This window comes from Daphnia pulicaria, chromosome 1, assembly GCF_021234035.1.
Source record: "Daphnia pulicaria isolate SC F1-1A chromosome 1, SC_F0-13Bv2, whole genome shotgun sequence".
NCBI classification, from domain to species: Eukaryota; Metazoa; Arthropoda; class Branchiopoda; order Diplostraca; family Daphniidae; genus Daphnia; species Daphnia pulicaria.
In genome coordinates, this window is record NC_060913.1 from 30878111 (window position 1) to 30900285 (window position 22175).

At 43.2% G+C, this 22175-nt stretch overlaps 3 protein-coding genes and 2 long non-coding RNA genes across 5 annotated transcripts; 4 read left to right on the top strand and 1 right to left on the bottom strand.

Annotated features, from left to right (window-relative positions):
- Nucleotides 1-938: 938 nt before the first annotated feature.
- LOC124342293 lies at nt 939-3498 on the top strand. The gene is made up of 5 exons (XR_006918761.1): nt 939-1081; nt 1147-1367; nt 1432-1528; nt 1597-1824; nt 3034-3498. It is a non-coding gene; the product is annotated as an uncharacterized LOC124342293 (long non-coding RNA).
- Nucleotides 3499-4197: 699 nt separating this feature from the next.
- On the bottom strand, nt 4198-6704 carry LOC124342252. Its single transcript, XR_006918727.1, has 8 exons — nt 6583-6704; nt 6392-6520; nt 6109-6336; nt 5528-5718; nt 5118-5346; nt 4875-5053; nt 4578-4759; nt 4198-4471 (listed from the first exon to the last, which is right to left on the bottom strand). It is a non-coding gene; the product is annotated as an uncharacterized LOC124342252 (long non-coding RNA).
- A 714-nt stretch (nt 6705-7418) lies between these two features.
- On the top strand, nt 7419-9466 carry LOC124321599 (spectrin beta chain-like). The gene is made up of 4 exons (XM_046784239.1): nt 7419-7886; nt 7983-8639; nt 8715-9212; nt 9278-9466. Exons 1-4 carry the CDS (start codon nt 7419-7421, stop codon nt 9293-9295), a joined length of 1641 nt encoding a protein of 546 aa, XP_046640195.1. The 3' UTR covers nt 9296-9466.
- A 3406-nt stretch (nt 9467-12872) lies between these two features.
- Nucleotides 12873-15120, top strand: LOC124341760 (glutamate receptor 4-like). Its single transcript, XM_046794696.1, has 6 exons — nt 12873-13493; nt 13688-13886; nt 13965-14209; nt 14278-14524; nt 14588-14659; nt 14742-15120. The coding sequence occupies exons 1-6, from the start codon at nt 13078-13080 to the stop codon at nt 14757-14759; spliced, it is 1197 nt and encodes a 398-aa protein (XP_046650652.1). The 5' UTR covers nt 12873-13077; the 3' UTR covers nt 14760-15120.
- A 3177-nt stretch (nt 15121-18297) lies between these two features.
- On the top strand, nt 18298-21351 carry LOC124321615. The gene is made up of 2 exons (XM_046784240.1): nt 18298-18760; nt 18944-21351. The coding sequence occupies exons 1-2, from the start codon at nt 18298-18300 to the stop codon at nt 21349-21351; spliced, it is 2871 nt and encodes a 956-aa protein (XP_046640196.1).
- The last annotated feature ends 824 nt before the right edge of the window (nt 21352-22175 follow it).

Here is a 22175-nt window from a genome sequence, read left to right on the forward strand (position 1 = left end):
ACCTAAGTCGCACGGTCCCTCATGAATGACAGATAACTTTTGTATGTCTCTATATTTCTATATGTATTAATTTAATTTTAATTAGTATACTATTTCAAGTAAAAAATCAGAATAACTTAAACGAAAAACGAAGCGTAAGAGGGGGTGGGGGTTGGTGTGAGGGGGGTTTGGTTTGTTCTAACTGTTTATAGATTTATCTGTAACTATAACTAATTATTTGTTATTTCATATTGCTAATGACAATAATAAATTTTTCTGTAACTTAAGCTAAAAAGAGAATGCGACGTGGGGTGGCGGGGCGAAGCCTCCGCCACACCTAAGTCGCACCCCTTATGATTCGCAGATATTTTTGTGATGTTCCGATACGTCTATGTTTGATTGATACTATTTAATGTAAAAGTATAACGGTAATTTAAGCGATTAACTAAGCGCGAAGGGGGGGAGGGCGGGGGTGGCGGGCGACAGATATTTTTGTGATGTTCCGATACGTCTATGTTTGATTGATACTATTTAATGTAAAAGTATAACGGTAATTTAAGCGATTAACTAAGCGCGAAGGGGGGGGGGGGGGGTGGGGGTTGGCGGGCGAAGCCCGCCACCCCCGCCCTCCTGATTCACCATACCGAATCAGATTCATGTAATTTATTTTGAATTTTATGTTTACTATACTTTTGCTTTTTTAAAGTTTTAATTGATATTTCCTACGGGAACCTCGCAAACCGGAACGGGATGCCAGCATTTCGTGCCAGCTAGTGAAAGGCGTGACAATTCAATTAAGTTGAATTTTATTTGAAACAAATCGCAAACAGACCGCTTCGGGTACTTCAACATGCTACTCCGCGTCTCCGCCCAGTCGTCCGTGACTCCGTGGATGCTAAGGACTGTCACTAGGTGGCTAAAATTAGTCCACTAGACGGCGCGTCGGTGTCTTCGTAAGTCGGTCGAGAGGCGAGTCCGTGATTGTCGCTAGTGTCGCCCTTGTTGTTGTTACATCCGAGGCAAAATGGGCGAAACAATTGGATGCTAATAAAATACTTATATTCCTGTGATTTCATATACCAAATTGAACTTCGTATCATATGTAGGTTTATCTTCACCTAATTTCCTTATTTTTATACTGTACCAACTTATTTCTTCAAATTCTAGATGCATACTGTCAGTCATTCCAAAAAGTTGACTTAGCGCCCAGTTACTTTCCATCCAATAGACCCATCATGTTGTCAAAAGCCTAAAACTAATGTGTGAAGCTCACATATTGTGGAATACAAAAGTGTGGAGACAAGGTATTTTCCCATTACTGCTACCACACCAACCTCACCAAACCAACCACCTTACTAAATTCAGCACCATTCACCCATATGATAAAGGTAAGCATCAATATAACCTATCGCCACACTACTGCAATACTTCATGACACTTTTTTAACATCAGGAAATTTACCTCAACCTAAGGAGTAAGGCTGTTGGTTGCTGTGATTTCCATTCTTACAATTTTTATCATGAAAACTTCAGTGTGCTTGTTAGTATAGGTAAAGATTGAAATGCTTTATTAACTGTTATATTTTCAATTCATTAATGCAATACACTTTTTTTACAGGCACATAATAGATCCTTAAGCCAATGCTGACCTTTGTCCATGAAGGAAGAGGGACATCCAGCAACATTCTGCAACATCCTTATCTTCCCGACGTACGCTCATTTAGCTTCACTGCTTTTGCTGCTACAATTTCTCTTTTATTACTTCACCGACGAGTTGGAACACTTCAGTGGTCGCTACCCTTTGCTGTTACACATCTGCAGTTACTCACCACGGGATTATGCCCAGGTAACCGACAATTGACTTACTTTGCACATCTTTTTAAACATTTATTAGCAGTTATTTTGTTGAAATATTTAGTTATAACTAACGATAACTAATCCCCCAACAAAGCTCACTTGGTAGATTTTTAAAAATGTGTTTTTTTTCTACTTCCGGTTTTCTCATTTCTGTCAGTAGTTTAGTAAATATTGATCTGACGCACAAAAGAACCACATATTCGTGATCCTCGTAAAATTTGTGGTAAAGTTCATGTTCTGTTTTTTACGTACGCGCACTTCCGGTTTCGAAAATTTTCCTGAACTATACAGTCGTGGCTGAAAGTTTGTATACCTTGTGCTCAAATATACGCCTTTTTACTCTGTATTGGCGGGTAGTGTGAGCCTATCACAAGAGAAAGGGGTTGTTATTTGTGCGCATTTTTCCTTGTTAACCCAAACCCTTCTACCCCCTCTTTTCTTAACTCTACCCTTTAACATCACTAACTATTTTACCGCGATGCGGCAGACGGTTAAGCAACCCTTTTACTTGACGCTAAATGAATAAAGAATAAGGTTGATAGACAAATTCTATCAATCGCCACTATTTTGTCACATCACCGTTTAATTCTAGAACTCTAGCTAATCTAGCGTTCGTAAATTTCATTTAGCGTTTCGTATAAGGGTTGCTTAACCGTCTCCCGTTTCGCGGTAAAATAGTTAGTAATGTTAAAGTGTAGAGTTAGAAAAGAGGGGGGTAGAGGGGTTAGGGTCAACAAGAAAAAATGCGCACAAATAACAACCCCTTTCTCTTGTGATAGGCTCACACTACCCGCCAATACAGAGTAAAAATGCGTATATTTGAGCACAAGGTATACAAACTTTCAGCCACGACTGTAGTTCAGGAAAATTCTCGATTTTGGCCAAATTTTGGATTTCGTTCAAATCACACCCAATCGACCCCAAATTTCATGGGGATCACGAATATGTGGTTTAATTTGACGACAGCTCAATGGTTGAGGCGCTGTGGTTACTTCCGGTATACTTCCGGAATTTTTTTTAAAGACTAGCAAGCGAGCTTTGTTCTGTTTACAGTCTCAAACATTGCAAGCTTGATTTAAACTTTAAAAGATTGCATATTTAAATCTTTGAGCTAAAAAACCTGAAAATTGTTTCTTTCTGTATTATGTAACTTTTATTGGCATGTCAGTAAATAAGAATTTTTTTCTCTTTATTTAAGTAATGCAGAGGAAATTTCGAGAAGATGGACATCATAACGTCGCCGGTATCTCCAAAGTGTCAGCGCGGATCATCATTTGTTGTTGATAATATGTGTTCGTTTGTGTTAGTTAACCCGTTGTCTGCCACGCCTTTGTTCTCCCCTAGCTTCTTTGCATGGGCCGCGCTGGTCGGCCTCGTGGATTTCATGCCGCGAGTTCGGAATGTCGCCAAGGTCGCCAAGCCCAAAATTTGCCGCAAGGCAAGCCTGTTAGGCAATGCGCCATTCCCCCTTGTCGATACGAAGATGGATTCTCCTGTCACCGTGTCACCGGACTTGTCAGCAATGGCAAGTCCCACCTTGGCGATGGATCCTTCAGACGTGGCGCGTAGAGTAGTAGAGTGCAACCTATGGGCTGTATGGTGTGGCAGCCAACGGGTTAACTTAAGTGTATGTATGTATGTGATTGTAAAATGTGGTGGAATTGTGTGTGGAGGTGGGATAATAAAGCAATTCCTTTTAATGTTTTTGTTGCTGTGTCGCATAACTTATAATACAAAAATATTTAGTTCACGATTTGTATATTTTTTACAACTTTGAAGTTTTACATAAGTTATAGGCAAGCGACTGATCAACTCCAGACCCTTCAAATAAACTTCTATGAGAAACCAAACACTATCTGCAACTCCTTTGTCCAAACACTAGAATATGTCGGAGCTTCAGTGTAGCTGGTCGGAGCAGCGTGAGTAGTGGTATAATACTCAGGTGCCTTGGTAGCGTAGTACTTAGGCGCCTCGGTGTAGTAGCTAGGTGTAGCGTAGGTTGTGGTGTAGTAAACTGGAGCCTCGGTGTAGTATTCCGGTTCAACGTAGTACGAAGGAGCAGCAGCCGCTGTGTAGTAAGTCTGTGTAGCTTGAGGCAGAGTAATCCTTCGGGGCTTCGGTGTAGTGGCTCGGGGAAGTATAAGTTGTGGTGTAATACTCTGGAGCCTTGGTGGTGTAGTACTTGGGCGGCTCGTTGTATATTCAGCCGCTTTGGTGGTGTAATAAGTTGGAGCCTCGGTGTAGTAGCTAGGAACTGAGTAATACTTGGGAGCCTCGGTGTATAAGCTGGGGCAACATACGTGTAGTACTCCGGTGACTTGGTGGTGTAGTACTTGGGAGCCTCGGTGTAGTACTCAGGATCTTTGGTGATTTAACTCGGGGCAGAATTAGCTGCGGTGTAATACTCAGGATCTTTGGTGATTTAACTCGGGGCAGCATTAGCTGCGGTGTAATACTCTAGAGCCTTGGTGGTGTAGTAATTGTGGTCCTCAGTGTAGTAACCGGTTGGTGCGAATGTTGTCGTTGTGTAGCAAGGCGGCGGCGTGGTGCTTTGGTATCCGCCATACCCAGGAGCCACGAGTACACCAGTGATCGACCCAACCTTCAACGATACGACAAACGGCAACAGCACGACACTACAATCAAATAGGCGGTAATTGATTTGAACATTAATATTCAATATGGTACATTAACAGATAAAAACAAATAATTGATGCAAACTCCATGAAACAGAATATTTACCCGATTGCGTACTGATAATACGACGAAGAATGAACTTGGGGACAGTGCACTGCAGTTGTTCATCCATGTTTCGTTGCCAGTATTGTTCTCTCCAGCAATCGCCCTGATACAACAGCAAAGTGATGATGTTCCGTACGACGACAACCCAATTTGATATCACAAAAAGACGTAACATCTCCAGCCTAATAAAAAATAAAGTCCATACCCAATAATTAGAATCTAATTTAACAAGAACTTCATATCTAACAACAACATCAGAACAGTCAATGTTGGTTAAGTTTCAGTCACAAGTATTACAATTTATATGAAATAAAATGTTCAAGAATTCTTACCAACCCGACGATCGATCGTGCTTCAAGCTCGGTATTTACTCGATAACCACCAAAATTGGAATCTATTTCCGAACCAGAAACGACAGCCAAATCCGTGAAGTTTGCGTCCCAACCGACAACAGCAACGACATGGTCAGTTTAAATCTGCTGAAATGAATTCTAGATTTTAATTAACATCGCTAAAACATGTACTGAAATAACTGTTTACCTTTTGACCATCGTTTAAGGTCAATGCGACCTTGTAGTCTTCCAAAATTGCACCCTCAACATTAGCTTTGGACAACACATTGACACCTTGCGCTTTCACCTTCTCGGAAGTCGATTAGCTTAAATATTTAGGGAGGACTCGGCCTATGTTACCGCCATCGATGTTGCGGAACAGCATTACGTGCTCGTGGACATCTTTAAGGGCACCGCTCAAAGATTTTTGTTACCATCTAACAAGAAAATAAAGGCCATTTTTAGAGTGATTCGTAACCACAGAAATAAATTGCTAGCAGTTTAAGTAGACTCTCCGATACTATCAAGCAGGAATATTATCAAAGTTGTTCAACATTCCATAAAGGAGTAATCATTGAGACTTTTAAAGATGAGTTTCGTTTGGCATAAAATGTTTACCTGTGGCGATAGACTATTTCAACCAACTGTTCAACACTGCATGGACACCAACATAGACAAATGACACATCTCAGTATGATGTTGAACTGCAAGTCTGCACAAGCTCCATTTCAGAGCATCTCTCAACTGGAAAGGGACTGCAAAACCACTGTACACCAAAAAGCAACACCACAAACAGCTCCCATGAACTCCTAAAAAGGAAAAGGACATTAATGAAACAATAACATTTTGAAATGTGAAAAAAGGGTACCGATAATAAAACTTGCTTTTAATTTAAAATTAACAATGAACTGATATTGAAAAAGAAACCAGAAAAGAATCCTGTTCTTCAACTTCCAATGTGTTAGAAACTTGGTAATACTGAGTGGGAATTTTTGTTCCAGTTTGATTGGAGGGAAATCGTTAACTCAATGACAGTTGACCAACAATGCATCTATCTTTGAAGAAACAATTAAGGAAGAAATATTACCCTAAATTTTATACATCATATAAGAGTTAAACTTGTCAGTCATATACAAAATAAAATAACAAAAACAACACAAGACTTCCCAAGTTACAACCAATGATATCAATCAAATTACCATTTTAAGAAGTTTTCTGCAGTGACACTTGTTTTAACACTAGCTCGATAAACTGCATGCAGCAGCTGCAGGCCTGCAGCTCAATTGGACTCACACACATTATTCTCGCCAGCTGGCTGCAACAAAACCATGTTAAAGATACAACATCCATGAAGCTCAGACTTTGTCATGTCCTCAATCTCTGCAACAGTTGAGCAAAGGGATCTCCATCTCCGACCGGAAAATCAACTAATAAAACCGATTACATTATTGAAGGGAAATTGATCCAACAAAATTACTTTACTAGCTCTGAAGTGTTACAGCACGAGATGAGACGTACAGCTAACAATGGCCGACATTTCGACAAAATGGACGGCAGTTTCGACCAAAGTGGTCACATTATTTGGCCAAGTGAAATTATATGCCAGATTGCCTGTAAATTCAGACAGAGACGTCAAAGATTAATTAAATTTAAGAAATACAAACTAGCATTACCAATTACATTTAATAGCTGAAAATGTAGATCGACACCTCAATGCCGTAATGAATTTGGAATACACCATCAAGTCAGCGTCTCGTAAACAAATGGCAAATATTTCTTCCTCACATGAAGACACTCGCGTCATCTGGCGGATAGGGGGACAATTGTCAGACTAGATGATTAACACGATTTTAGTATACTTCTTCATCTCCACGTGCCCACAACCCAAGTGACCGACTTGAATTTCAACAACAAATCAACAATTGAAATTTAGCAGAGAGAACTCAGAACTCTAAACACAATGTTGTATCATCATTTCATCTGTTTTCTTTTTTGCTTTGGTTAGCCGAATTTATTTGATTTTTTAAATTTAAGTTTGAAACAATAAATTAACCGCGCCCATTTTTATTTTGTTTTATAGATTTGCATCCGGAATTCCGAACGGTTCCTTTGGCGACACGCGGGATTCTTGGCGAGCCGACGACGTTGGAGTGCGAACCGCCTCGCGGACATCCCGAGCCGCAGGTGCGCTGGAAAAAGAACGGCCAGCCGCTGGACAACCTCGCAGTTGGACAACCTCAGCGCGATCATTCTTCCAGGTTCTTTATTTATTTATTTATTTCAGTGCTGTAGACGGGCAACTTCTTAAACTACTTTACATATAACTTTTAAAAAATGACTTGCCAAAAGGATTTTTCTTTTCCTTCAGTCTGATGGGCACCAAACTGCTTCCATTAATATTTATTTCTTTCGATATACTTTGGTTCTTATTACCTCGATATCTTTCAAATGTTTTATCTTTTTCTTTTTAAAAACTGTCACACTTTGAATTTCAGCCAGCCGAGCAGAAATGGATCGTAGCAGAAGACGAGACCGTCGCGAAACCGCTGCTGAAGCCATTGCACGGTCCGTTAGCAGACGGCGATCACCAGCTACAGCCGCCGCCATTCCGGCATTAGGCCGTGGCCGGGACATCGATCGACCAGCAACTGCAGCCGCCGCCATTCCGGCAGTAGGCCGTGGCCGGGACATTCATCGACCAGCTGATGCAGCCACCGCCATTCCGGCAGTAGGCCGTGGCCGGGACATCGATCGACCAGCTGCTGAAGCCGCCGCCATTCCGGCAGTAGGCCGTGGCCGGGACATTCATCGACCAGCTGATGCAGCCGCCGCCATTCCGGCAGTAGGCCGTGGCCGGGACATCGATCGACCAGCTGCTGAATGGCTGAATGCCAATGGACGCGGACGTAAGTTGTTAGCACTAACAGGAGAAGCCGTTCGGCCAGCCGGCCTTGAACAACCACTTCTGCAACCACCGGTAGCAGCCGCCATTCGGCCATTCATATATTTACTTTAAAAACTATTAAAACAATTTCAATTTCTCTCTAAACGATTTTTTAAAATGTAATTTCAGGAATTGAGTTACCAATTTGATGACCTCGAGAGGACAACACGCGAAAAGGGTGAACGCTTATTCGACGCTAATAGGCAAGTCCTTTACGAGCAAACCTGCGATGACATCGATACCTGGATGTCTGACCTGGAGAAACAGATGGTGACTGGAGGCACTGGCGAGGACTTGGCCTCTGTCAACATCTTGATGCAGAAGCAGCAGATGATTGAAACGCAGATGGCAATCAAAGCCCAGCAGGTGTCTGAAATGGGCGCACAGGCCGAGTATTTGGAGCGCATGACGCCCGAGAAGGTGGAAGACATTCAACAGAAGAAGGAAGCTGTCGAAAGAAGATTCGATGAGCTGAAAGCACCACTGGTCAGACGCCAACGCGATTTGGAGAAGAAGAAGGAAGCATACCAATTCCGTCGCGACGTCGAGGACGAGAAGCTCTGGATCTCAGATAAGATGCCGTTGGCCACTTTCAGCGACAATGGCAATTCACTCTTCAACGTCAACGTCTTGAAAAAGAAGAACCAGTCACTGAGAACAGTAATCGACAACCATGAACAGCGCATTCACTTGGTATGCAACAACGGACAGAAATTGATCGACGAAGATCACGCCGATTCTGAAGAGTTCTCCAACCTCATCGAAGAATTGCTCGATACTTGGCAGGTACGTGAACTGGGACAAATTTAATTTTTTTCGTTTTTTTTGTAATTGTTATTAACAATTTCGCCTCGTTTCCAGACACTGAAAGACGCCATGGATAATCGACGAGCCAAACTGTTGGCTTTTATACGTACCCAGCAGTACTTTTTCGATGCCAGCGAGGCCGAGTCATGGATGAGCGAACAGGAACTGTACATGATGGTGGAAGACCGCGGAAAAGATGAAATTTCAGCCCAGAACTTGATGAAGAAACAGCAAACTTTGGAACTGGCCGTGGAAGACTACGCCGAGACCATCCGCTCTCTTGGAGAGACATCCACCCAGCTTATCACTGAAGGACATCCAGACAGTGACCAGATTGCCGTTCGACAAGCCCAGGTTGACAAATTGTACGCTTGGCTCCGCGATCTGGCACAAGAACGCCGTGCCAAGTTGGAAGAAGCTTTGCAGCTCTTCATGCTTAGCCGCGAAGTCGACGATCTCCTCCAATGGATCAATGATCGTGAAGTCGTTGCCGGCTCTCACGAACTCGGTCAGGATTACGATCACGTCACACTTCTCTGGGAATGCTTCAAGGTAATGCAATATCAATATCGTCCATTTTTGGAACTGTTTCTATTTTATCTTTTGTTATTCGCCAGGAATTTGCGAGACACTGAAACGATCGGCACTGAACGAGTGGCAGCCGTCAACGAGATCGCTGATCAGCTGATGGGTGCCCGTCACTCTGACGCCGCTACTATCGCCGAATGGAAGGACGATCTGAACGAAGCCTGGGCTGATCTCCTGGAATTGATTGATACGAGAACGCAAATGTTGGCTGCCTCACGCGAACAACCATCTGACGCTGCTGCTGGTCGTGCCGCCATTCGGCTAGCTGGGCGTGGCATCCTACTTGAACCAGCTGCTGCTGCCGCCGCCATTCTTGTCAATGGACGCGGCCATCGGATTATGATCAAACCAGCTGCTGAAGCAGCCGCCATTACTGCTGCTGCTGTCATTCGGCCAGCCGGCCTCGGAATTAGAAATCAAGAACTGGAAGTTGGTGCCATTCCGCGTGTGCGCCAGGACCAACAAGTGGCTGCTGCTGCTGTCATTCGGCCAGCTGGCCGCGGAATTAGAAATCAAGAACTGGAAGTTGGTGCCATTCCGCGTGTGCGCCAGGACCAACAAGTGGCTGCTGCTGCTGTCATTCGGCCAGCCGGCCTCGGAATTAGAAATCAAGAACTGGAAGTTGGTGCCATTCCGCGTGTGCGCCAGGACCAACAAGTGGCTGCTGCTGCTGTCATTCGGCAGCCGGCCTCGGAATTGGAAATCAAGAACTGGAAGTTGGTGCCATTCCGCGTGTGCGCCAGGACCAACAAGTGGCTGCTGCTGCTGTCATTCGGCCAGCCGGCCTCGGAATTAGAAATCAAGAACTGGAAGTTGGTGCTGCAATTCCGCGTGTGCGCCAGGACCAACATGTACAGCCACACATGTTGGTCCTTCAAGACCTATTTAATTTCGTCACCTAAGCCTTGAGGTCGGGGGCGACCATTCGAAATTTTGAGAGGGTAGGTGGTTATAGAACCACTTATTCAATAGAAGGTAAATTTTTTTTAAATTCACTTTTATATTTTTAATTATTAATCATTTTTTCTTTCTTACAGGTGATGGGTTTGTTGCTGAGTACGACTCGATTTCTAATTTCGTGGCAGACAACAAGCGTGAGGCCGGCACAATCTTCTTAAACCACTTGATTGATGTTGGAGCGGTGGTCATGAATGGCCGCATGATCACCGCAGGCCCACGTTTACAACACTACGTTCAGTCTCTGGATCTTGGCCGATGGGGGGGCTACCACGTCCACAATGCACGTAGCAGTCTCGAAAAGCATCTCGGCACCGGCAACATCATCAAAAAGGAGTATGGAGTACCGGAACGTTACCGATGCAATCTGAAGTATCCCCGATACGGACCAGGTAACAATTTGTTTCATATTTTAAAAAATATTTCATCTTATTTTTAAAAAAAATTTTAGGTCAAACAGAAGTAGAAGTATTTGCACCGCGGAAGCAAGAAGCCTTAAATCTGGCTTATGTTAAATTAGCCCACGAACTTTATGCAGCGAATAAAATTGGACCTGCACACGGAGCTATTCAACAGCGCCCTGCTGGACCCCAAGTCATGCCACAACGCCCTTCTGGTCCCCAAGTCATGCCACAGCGCCCTGCTGGACCCCAACCCATGCAACAGCGCCCTGCTGGACCCCAACCCATGCAACAGCGCCCTGCTGGACCCCAACCCATGCAACAGCGCCCTGCTGGTCCTCCAAATGTACAGCAGCAACGCCAACCCGGACCTGGTCAACAGCGCCCTTCCATGCCTTACCCTGCAGGAATGGCCCAAAGACCTGGTAAGCCCCAGCACACATGTCTACCCTTATCCCCCCTCTTAACCTATTATCCATTTTGATTGTGTTTCATTTTTCTAATAAAGTTTTATTGTTTTCTTTTTATTGCAGGGACTAGTCGGCCGACGCATTATCACGTTCTCTGGAATGATAGCAAGTTTCAGGCTAACGACATTCAGATGCTGACATATTACATGTGCTATCTATTTACCCAATGCACTCGCTCTGTGTCGTAACAAGCCAAATGCTATTATTCAAATATTGTTGCTTTCCGTGGACGCCAGTGCTATGAGAAGTAGGAATTCTTACAACGTTTTTTTTAAAACACAGAAATCATCAATATGTGTCTTCAACTGCTCTGCAGACTCATATTGATACAACCAGGAATTTGAGTTTTATGTTTTTTCATCTAGACTTAAACTAGTAGCTTATTTTTCTTTTCACAAGTTAATTATCTAATTAACTTTTTGTAATTTTTCACATTGTGGTGTGAAAAATTTTACAATCAAGATCAAGATTTAATTTTTTTGAAACCGCTTAACAGTTTTCTTTTATGTGATTACCATGCTTATCCTGTTGCGTTTGTTCATCAAGATAAAATGTCATGGTTGCCTATATCAGGTCTCATGAGAGAAAACATGTTGGAATAATCTGAAGTTCAATATATAATCAAGCTTTAAAGTTAAATTTTCGTAAATTATTTTTGACGAAAGTTGGAAAGAAACTAACGATATTTCGTAGGAGGGGATTACATCAAGAGTTAAGGATATCAACTGTCATTGGTAACCTGTTTTTGAATCTTCTGAAGACAATGTCACAACACATTGGGTGTGAGTCAAATTTTGACTATGCTTCTTACAAAAGTGAAAAATATTGCTGAATGTTGGTCGGAAGAAATAACAAGGGCGTTTCGTTCTTTTCTTTATTTAAGCTAGCCATCACAAACAATATGTGGGCTTCTCTCTGCCATCAACAGTAGGGCTTCTCTCTGCCATCAACAGTAGGGCTGACTTGATTTCACACAAACACGTTACACACATTTAATATAACACTTGATCACCTTTTAGTTCTACACACAAGGACACTAGTGATTGGGTTAACCTGAATACACAGAGTCCACAATTTCAAGAGAGAGAGACTGTACTCGACTTAACTCTACGACTACGACGTTCTTAGACGTTTCTATAGAGACGCACACAGACGTCGCACACACGGACGTACACACATGCACGAAGGCCATCTAGTGGAGTGTGTTTAAATTATCTTAACCAACACTGAATCTGCTTTGGAGTGTAAAGTGTTTGAGTGTGTCCTTATTTTGTGTGTTATTGTGTGCCCCATTTTTCTTCACTGAAACGAAGAGAAGAACTCTTTTAATGCTGCTGCAATCGCCGATCTTCAGGTAAATTTTTTTTAAGTGCCAAATTTTTTATTCAGTAATTGAATTATTCATTTATTAATTTGTTTATTCAGTAAGACGCCCAGAATCGATCTTGACCTGTCTCATCGGCTCAACACTCAAAAAGGATCCAAGAATGTCATCAGCATCATGATCAAGAAACCCATGAAACAGAAGCCTGGATTCTTGTCCTTCATGTCACCCCTGGCAACCGAAGTCTGGGCAGCCGTTGGAGCCATTTTCTTGGCCGTTTCTCTGGTCCTCTTCTCGGTCCACCGTTGGTCGAAATCCGGTTGGAGAGCCATCCGTCGCTCCACGTCCGTCAAGCAGTACGTCAACGATTTCACACTTGGCAACTCGCTCTGGTTTACACTAGGATCGCTGCTCAGGGCCGGAAACGTCACCGTCCCAAGGTATATTCCATCATCCATCCAAAAAGTGTTTGTTGACTTTGTTGGTACAAACGACCCGCTCACGCCCGCCCTTACACGATCGAGGTACTTTAATAAGCTGAATCATGAACGCCGCCATCGACCCAACAACAAAATCTCTTTTGTTGTTACTTCCCCCCTTGGGCTTAATTGGAAATTTAAGTTATTCTAAAAATAAAAAACACGAAACGATCTAAATCAACTGGGCAGGAAGCAGACATGTCGGTGGCGGCGCTGACGATCAACTCTGGTAGAGAAAGAGTGGTTGACTTTAGCAAACCGTTCATGGACCTTGGCATCAGCATCATGATCAAGAAACCGGTCAAAAAGTTCCCAGGAGTCTTCAGCTTCATGGACCCGCTCTCCAAGGAAGTCTGGATGTGCATGACGTTTGCTTACCTAGGCGTCTCCATCGTCCTGTTTGTCGTCAGTCGTTTCGGCGGAGCCGAATGGAAAATTGAAGACTCTCACGTGGCTTTCGTGCCTGTCGTCGAGACGGCCGGCTCAGCTAACGATATCGACGGCCAGTCGACGGACAACTCCTCTCAGATGTTGACCAATCATTTCTCGGTTAAGAATTCGCTGTGGTTCGCGCTGGGCGCATTCATGCAACAAGGCAGCGACATCTCTCCTAGGTAAAACCTCCAAGTGATTTTTGCCTTATAGCACATGCCACCTACACACTTCCACCCACATGGGCCGTTCAATAGCCGCCAATAGCCATATAGAGTACCTCGATCGTGTTCATTTATCTCCCTATTTTTCTTTGGGCCGGTGCGGTGTCGACCGTGTCTTTGACCTTAATTTATGATTCTCTATTGATTTCTAGATCAATATCTGGCCGAATGGTTGGCGCCGTCTGGTGGTTCTTCACGCTCATTCTCATCTCTTCGTACACGGCCAACTTGGCCGCCTTTTTGACAGTTGAACGAATGGTGACGCCCATCAACTCGGCCGAAGATTTGGCCCGTCAGACGCAAGTAGAGTACGGAACCATCAGCTCCGGCACGACGCTCGATTTCTTCAAAGTAAATTTCCTGTTTGTGTCTTATCAATGAAAAAAAGCATCGTAACAATATTTCGTTTGAATACGACCTGCCCTATAGAATTCAAAGTTCGCCGTCTACAGTCGCATGTGGGAGTTTATGAATTCGAGGAAACACGTTTTTGTGCGCACCTACGACGAAGGTATCCGCAGAGTGCGCCAATCAAAAGGCAAATACGCTCTACTTATTGAGAGCCCCAAGAACGACTACGTTAATGAGCGCTACCCTTGTGACACTATGAAAGTGGGGCGTAATTTGGATACCAAGGGTTTCGGAGTAGCTACGCCTCTCGGTTCTCCATTGAGGTAATACTTAGTCAACTATAAATGACTAAACAAATGAATGAATTTGAATTTGGATACCTTTTGTGTAGGGAGCAATTGAACTTGGCCGTTCTCTCGCTTAAAGAGAGCGACGATTTGGCTCGATTGACTAATAAATGGTGGTACGATCGAGGCGAATGTGCTAACGCGGATAAACAGGAAACGACCCAGAACGAGCTCTCGTTGAGTAATGTGGCTGGTATCTTCTATATTCTGATTGGAGGGCTCGTTCTCGCACTGGCAGTCGCTTTCTTTGAATTCCTTTACTGGTCTCGGGTCGACGCCAAAAAGAACAAGGTAAATATTTATTTATTTTTATGTTAGTCATGATGAGACCAAGCTAAACTATTGATGTTTCAGATTTCGTTAACCGAAGCCATGAAAGCAAAAGCTCGAATATCTATAACCGGTGAATTTAGTCATCTACATCATGTAAGTCGAATTTTGCCTATTTCCATATTTCCATAACTGAAGTACATGCTCAACTTGGGATTGATTTGGTTTTTGCCCATAGAACTCGACAGTGTCGTGAACCGGTGAGGCTGTTCCGAATGACGAGATGCACGAACGATCGATGCACATCAGGGTAAATTGTAATGATCTCCGCTTTCACAACTCTAACACCGTCTCTTCAATTTAGAGAAAAAAGCATTTTTCATTGATTCCAGAGAAAAAAAAAATCAGTTTCATACTTCATTATGTCGACAGCGCAGTAAATATTGTTAAATTGTAAAGTGTTGATAAGCTATCCATCCATGAAAATCGCTTATAAAAAGTGACACATAAGCTGCTAAATGAAATCCCCCGCGTATTCGATTCTTGTGTAATATAATTATTTGATGTTTTGTGTCATAATAAAGTGACAGTTCCGCACTTTGTGGATCTTGCTTACATTTGTGTTGCTTTATTGCTTTTAAATTATTCTTTTCTTCAGAAAATTGTAAGTTTTATTATTTTTCTTGACCCCCCCCCCATACTTTCTGTTATTGCGAGCCCGAAGGGCGAAGCTAATAATCGCATACGCAGAAAAAAAAAAGCCATGTCACTTTGTCTGTATGTATGTATGTATGTATGTATGTATGTAACGCTCCATAGCTCGGGCTTTTTACGACACATTTCAGACTTTTTGGTCTTAAAAATTAGACAAAAAATATGCGGTGCGACCAGAACAAAAATAATTTCATTTACTTAATTAGTTCTTCTGTAATTAATGAAAAACTGTTAAAATAATTGCTTAACGACTAGTGACATCTGGCGGTGGCGACTACAACTTTTCACCTTAGGTTTAAATTTCACTTTCCACTACATATGTAAGTGTCATTTATTTAAAGTGTTAAGTTAAAAATTCATCCTTCTCGTCGAATAATTTTTATTGAAATATATTCGTAATGGATGGTTAAACATGAGTAAAATAATTTTACGAATATATTCCGCCCAAACAAATCACCACCAGATGTCCATAGCATCGCCGTGATGACGCAATCTTTGATGACCCAACCATGACGCAATAACCAGATTTGTATTTAAGTTTTGCAGTAATAAAAATAAATGATGGTCATGTTTAAAATTCAATCATTGAACTTTATGTGTAAAAATAGGAACATATGAGTTGAGCAAACTAAACGAAAATAACTTGCAAGGATATTGAACTGTGACAGAAAAATCCCACAGGATTGCAATTGCGAAAGAAAGTGTTGATACGAGGTTATATAAGGGTGATTCGACTCGAGTTGATTTTAAAAGGGTGCCAAACACACACCGTTTCTGTCAGACTGTTTTTACCACACAAAAACACCGTTTCTGCCTGATTGTTTTTTTTACCATACAAAGAAAACAAGAAATCACATTGCTCCATCACTTTGATGATTTCTATTCCCAGAATATCGATTGTTTTTACCATAAAAAAAACAAATTGATTTTAAAGGGTGCCAAACACACACCATTTCTGTCAGACTGTTTTTACCACACAAAAACACCGTTTCTGCCTGATTGTTTTTTTTACCACACCAAAAGCAATAGTCAAATCTATTCCCGGATTATCGAACGTCAAAATGTCTTCTAAGAGAAAACGAAAGGATGAACTTGCAGCTAGGCAAGCCAAACGTAGAGCAACGGAATCTGAAGAACAGCGGTTTGCTCGACTTGAAGCAAATGCTGTCAGGAATGCTGCAGCGAGATCAGCCGAGTCTGAAGTTCAGCGGTGTGCTCGACTTGAATTAAATGCTGTTAGGAATGCTGCAGCACGATCAGCAGAGTCTGAAGTACAGCTTTGTGCTCGACTTGAAGCAAATGCTGCTAGAAATGTTGCAGCACGATTAGCCGAGTCTGAAGTTCAGCGGTGTGCTCGACTTGAAGCAAATGCTCTCAGGAATTCTGCAGTACGATCAGCCGAGTCTGAACAACAGACTGTTAATCGCCGTGCTGAAGATGCTCTGAGGCATACATTCGACAGAGAAGCCGAGTGTCCTCAACAAACTGCTGCTAGACTTGCTGCTTCCGCTGCTCGATTTGCCGCCAGAATATCCAATGAAACCCAAGATGAAGCTAACGATAGGCGACAAAGTAATGCAAGTATTCAACGACGATCTAGGGAAACCCGTCAAATCTCCAAAGAAGAATATCTAGATGTTTTTGATGCTTCCGTCAATGGACCGCTTCATAAGCAACCTTTCGTCGACAAGCATATGAAAAAATTCCATTCTGAATTGCATCAATTAAATCAGCAGCATTGCCTCCACTGTCGAGAATTGTGGCCTACAACAGATGCAATTGTCGATCCCTACATTTGCTGCCGTTGCAAGAAACTTACGGAATTCAACCCTTTTGGCATTCAAAATGATATGGTGCGTGATTTTTCATCTATTCCACTAGCAATTCAGAAGCACTTTCGGGAACTTACTCCTCTTGAAGAAATGCTTCTCTCGCCAGTAATTTCCATCATGTCTGTCTTCCGGCTACCTTCTGGTGGACATGTTTCTCGTGGCTACGTGGCAAATTTCAAACAAGACGTAGCCGGATTCATCAGAGAGATTCCTCTCACAGCAGAGCAACTTCCGTGCCTCGTCATAAGAAGGAGAGGTGTGGACAACACCTGTGCCGAATTCAAAGTTTGCCGAAAACGAGTTGAAGCAGTTGGCCGATTTCTCATTCAGAACCATCCAGGCTTTGCTTCACATCGTATCACTTTTAGCCAGACCAACTGTGATTTGCTGCCCGAAGATGGACCTTTGTTAAATATTCCGACGATGGACAGCGACAACGATGAATTGAATGTCACTGACGAAGGAGCCATGACAAGGGATGTTCCATCAGAAGACATTCTTGATCAGCCACAACCTCCTGATGTCGCTTTCGTCATTTCAAACAACATCAGGCCTCCTCAACAAAATGAAATATTAAATGCGCTCGATCCGGTTAATTGGCCAACAATTTCAACTGAGCCTATCAACGAATTTGAGGTCATGTCTGGTCTTGCATCTCTGGCTTTCATCAAGTTGTTTCCTCTTGGGCAAGCTGACCCAACAAAGAAAGGTCGCAGACAAGACCTATCCGAACTCGTTGCTTCTAACCACTTAATGAAATATGCCGAGATTGATTGTACAAAGGAACCCGACGAATCTCATCCAAACGAGTATTTGTATTATCCGTTTGCTGAACATGAGCGCTTCTGTTTTTGGTCGGTTGATCGCATACGACGCCATCGAGCCCTTGGGCAGTGTTCCGTTTTTCTGAGACAAAATCCCGAAGAAGCTGCATTGTCTATGGAGGAACTTAAGGCTATGGCTGCCAACGGTCAACTTGACTCGGTCATCAGCAAAATGTACTCTTATACAGCCAATGTCACTGGCAGTGACGCCTACTGGAGCAAGCGTCGGAGAGAATTAGAGGCTATAATGCAACAGAAAGGTCTTGGCACGGCTTTTTTTACTGTTAGCTTTGCTGACAATCACTGGGACGACCTCCATCGTCTCATGCCCAACGGTTCAGCTGAACCAAAACTTCGCTACCAGAGTACAAATGCAAATTTACATCTAGCAGACTGGTACTTTTCCGAAAAATTACGTCTTTTCATGAAACATTTTTTCGGTGGTGTCTTGGATCTCGAATGGTTTTGGTATCGTTTCGAGTGGCAATCAAGAACAGCCATTCATGCCCACGGTGTTGTAAAGCTCAAAAACGACCCGGGGATTGCCGACCTAATGATTAAAGTCTACGCTGGCCGACTTATGGCGCAAAAACTAGCTGATCCACAGTACACAGCAAACCTTAGCGAACAAGACGTCCAAGAAAAGCAAGATCTAGTTGAAGCCGGCATTCTTGCAGAACTCAAGGTTCTAAAGTATGCCGATACTCTGTTGTGTGCCTGTAATACTCGGTCTGATCCAGTCAACCCGTTCAATGCTGAAGTACCAGTTCCCCATCCGTGTTCAAGCAATGTCTCGTCAATTTTGAACGATGGAGCAGCCATGGACGACTTCTTCGAAAGATTGGCAAACTGTGTTCAACGTCACGTCTGTCGACCAGACGGTTACTGTAAATCGAAGGACGGCAAATGTCGTTTCCACTTTCCTTTTGATCTAGTTAGTGAATCGAGAATAGTTTTTGAAAAAATCGGAAACACAGACTCTGTTCGTGCGAAAATTGTTCTCAAAAGAAACGACAAGTACATGAATGTTCACAACAGATCAATGTTGGAACATTGGTGTGCCAATGTAGATCTTCAGCTCATTCTTGATCATCACGCTGCAATGAACTACATGGTCAAGTATGCTAGCAAACAAGAGCGGTCTGGAAACACTTTACAGCAAGTGATCAAAACGATTATCAACAAGGCTGATGTCACAGATAATGCTGGCTCCGCTTTTCGCTCCTCTATCATTCGTTCCATTGGCCATCGTGACATCGGGAAAGGTGAAGCGTCGCGCATTTTGTTTTCCGGCCACCACTGTGAATCATCCTTCAATTACGTCAACGTTTCTTTGGACCTGACTGTAAACGAAGTCTTCAGAAATCCAACGACTGGTGAGTTGGAAACTCGACCAACTCTGCTTACCTACTTTGCCAAACGTCATGTTTACATTGAACAAAACACCTACCCCAATTGGAATCTTGATCAACCCAATTTTATCGAGTTTTGTCGTCACTTCACTGTCGTCAAAGGGAATCTTAGAAATAATCCCAAGCCGGACAAGACCATTGTTTTGACATTCCCGGTGCATCGAAATTCTCCTACGTCAGCTACCTACCATCTGTTCTGCCGATATTCGCTAATCAAGTTTTTCCCATGGACGGAATCATCTATTCCAATGCTTTTGGATGACAACCTTGTCGTACGCCAATGGCAAGACTTTCGATTGACTGCAGCTCAGGAACTGCGTCAATATTTCAACTTAGACGAAGAATTACAAAGTCGATTAGATCAGGCAGCTGATGACCTCCAGGAAGAAGACAACATTGAAAACGACAACTTTAATCAACTTGAATGGCAGCAAGCGGTCGGTATGCGACCTGCTGGCGAACAAGAAGTTCGTTCTGATCTACCTGTGATTGACCGTTCTTTCCCTTGGCTGACTAGTCTTCAGCTTCATTACACTCCACATGAATTGGCCTGTGGAAGCACTTGGGTGGTTAATCATCTAACCAACGGAAGAGATCTCGGCACTGATTCTACAGATTTACCGTTTGTCAGTCCCAGTCAACTGAATCGTTCACAACGAATGTGGTTCGATATGGTTGTTGAGGCTCTGCAATCTCGGAAACAGTTGTTATTGATCGTCAATGGCACAGCTGGTACTGGCAAAACCTTCACTATTTCAGCAATTTCCAGTGCTGTCCCTAAAGAACATATCGTCCGTTCGGCCTACACCGCGAAAGCTGCCCATCTCATCCGCGGTGAAACTTTGCACAAGATATTTCAAATTCCAGTAGAAAAAGGCCAAGGCACAAAGTTTGGCCCTCTTAATGGAGCGAAACTGGCAGCTCTTCAAGAGAAATTTCGTCATGTTAAAATTATCATAATTGACGAATATTCAATGTTGAGCTTGACCATGCTTGGAAAAATTGACGCTCGTCTTCGTGAAGCTAAAGGCAACAACCTTTTTTGTGGTGGGCTGACTGTTATTTTGGTTGGAGATCCAGCTCAGCTTCCTCCTGTGGCTGCTCCTTCCCTCTATTCCCAATCAACAGCACCATTTGCCAACGAGGGTCGGGCCGCTTACTTGGCTTTCCAATCCGTCATCAAGTTGACAGAAGTTCGACGACAACAAGTAGAAGATGGCGACATTGACCAGCAAACATTCCTGGACACACTCAACTCTTTGAGAGAGGGAAACTGTTCCATAGACCAGTGGAAATTCCTTCAAGCAAGGAATCCGGAAGCCATTGCCAACTTTGGCACTGATTTTGAAGATGCGACCTACTTGTTTGCCACCAACGAAGCTGTTAATCGCAGGAATTACTTTAAATTACCACAACTTCAAATGCCAATCACCCTACTACGGTCGGTAAATGTGCCTTCAAGTGGCAAGTCAAAGCCATCTGATCAGTTTCGAGGGCTTGAAGTTGAACTGTACCTTGCGATTGGAGCCCAAGTAACGTTAACATCCAACATCAACACGGATGTGGGTCTCACTAATGGTGCCAGAGGTACCGTGGTTGACATCGTCTATTCCAAACAGCCCAATGTTGATCTGCCTGATTTCATCGTTGTTAGATGGCCTGATTATACCGGTCCTCAATTCTTCTCTACAACCATGAATAACGGCATTTCAACTCACAACTGTATACCAATCCCGGCAATATCCATACGGTCTGATGACACGAGAGCCGTCCGGATTCAGTTTCCCCTTCGCCTGGCTTATGCGATGACCGTATGGAAATCTCAAGGAGAAACTCTAGGCAAAACTGTTGTAGACATCGGTCCCAAAGAAACCGCCGGCCTGACTTTCGTCGCTCTTTCAAGGGGAAGACACATTAGTGATTTGGCCGTCTTGCCATTTGACTATCAAAGAGCATTGAAAATATCGACTGGCGATGGGTTATTTGCTAGAAAGATGGAAGAAAGACGGCTAAATATGTTGTGTCAGGTTACACAAGATCAATGGTTTGAAAATAACCCAGAATAAATTTGTTTTATTTTCTTACTGTTTTGCTGTCTCACAAATTCGCTTTTCGTGTGCCTTTGTCACTCAACAACGTAACGTCACTTTTGAATACAAAATAGGTCCTGAATTTGTCATTTAAGACAGTTTTTAACTGGCTTACGACTATCCATTCGGCGAGCTGATAAGCTTGCTTTTCTATCTTTATTATAGATTTTTATGTTGCAAAAGTTAAGGAAAATCTGAAATAGCTAACTAAATGATTTGTCTGCTGTGTTACAGGAAAAGCTGCTGGAGTAATCTAGTCTTGACCTAATCTTGTCTTGACCCTCACTTGAGTTGTTTCGTGCCAGCTAGTGAAAGGCGTGACAATTCAATTAAGTTGAATTTTATTTGAAACAAATCGCAAACAGACCGCTTCGGGTACTTCTACATGCTACTCCGCGTCTCCGCCCAGTCGTCCGTGGATGCTAAGGACTGTCACTAGGTGGCTAAAATTAGTCCACTAGACGGCGCGTCGGTGTATTCGTAAGTCGGTCGAGAGGCGAGTCCGTGATTGTCGCTAGTGTCGCCCTTGTTGTTGTCGAGGCAAAATGGGCGAAACAATTGGATGCTAATAAAATACTTATATGGGGGCGGGTAGGTGAGTCGGATAAGGCGTCGCTTGGTGATCGGGGGGCACCGGAGACCTGAGTTCGACTCTCCTGGTGAGCATAGTTGCTCCCATACTCGGGCACTACCACTACACATACAATACAGATCTCTTCCTACACAGGGCACTAGCTAGTAAAAATCGTACACAATGATGGTACTTCCATCCCCCTCCTTGGGGCTCCTTCCACACAATA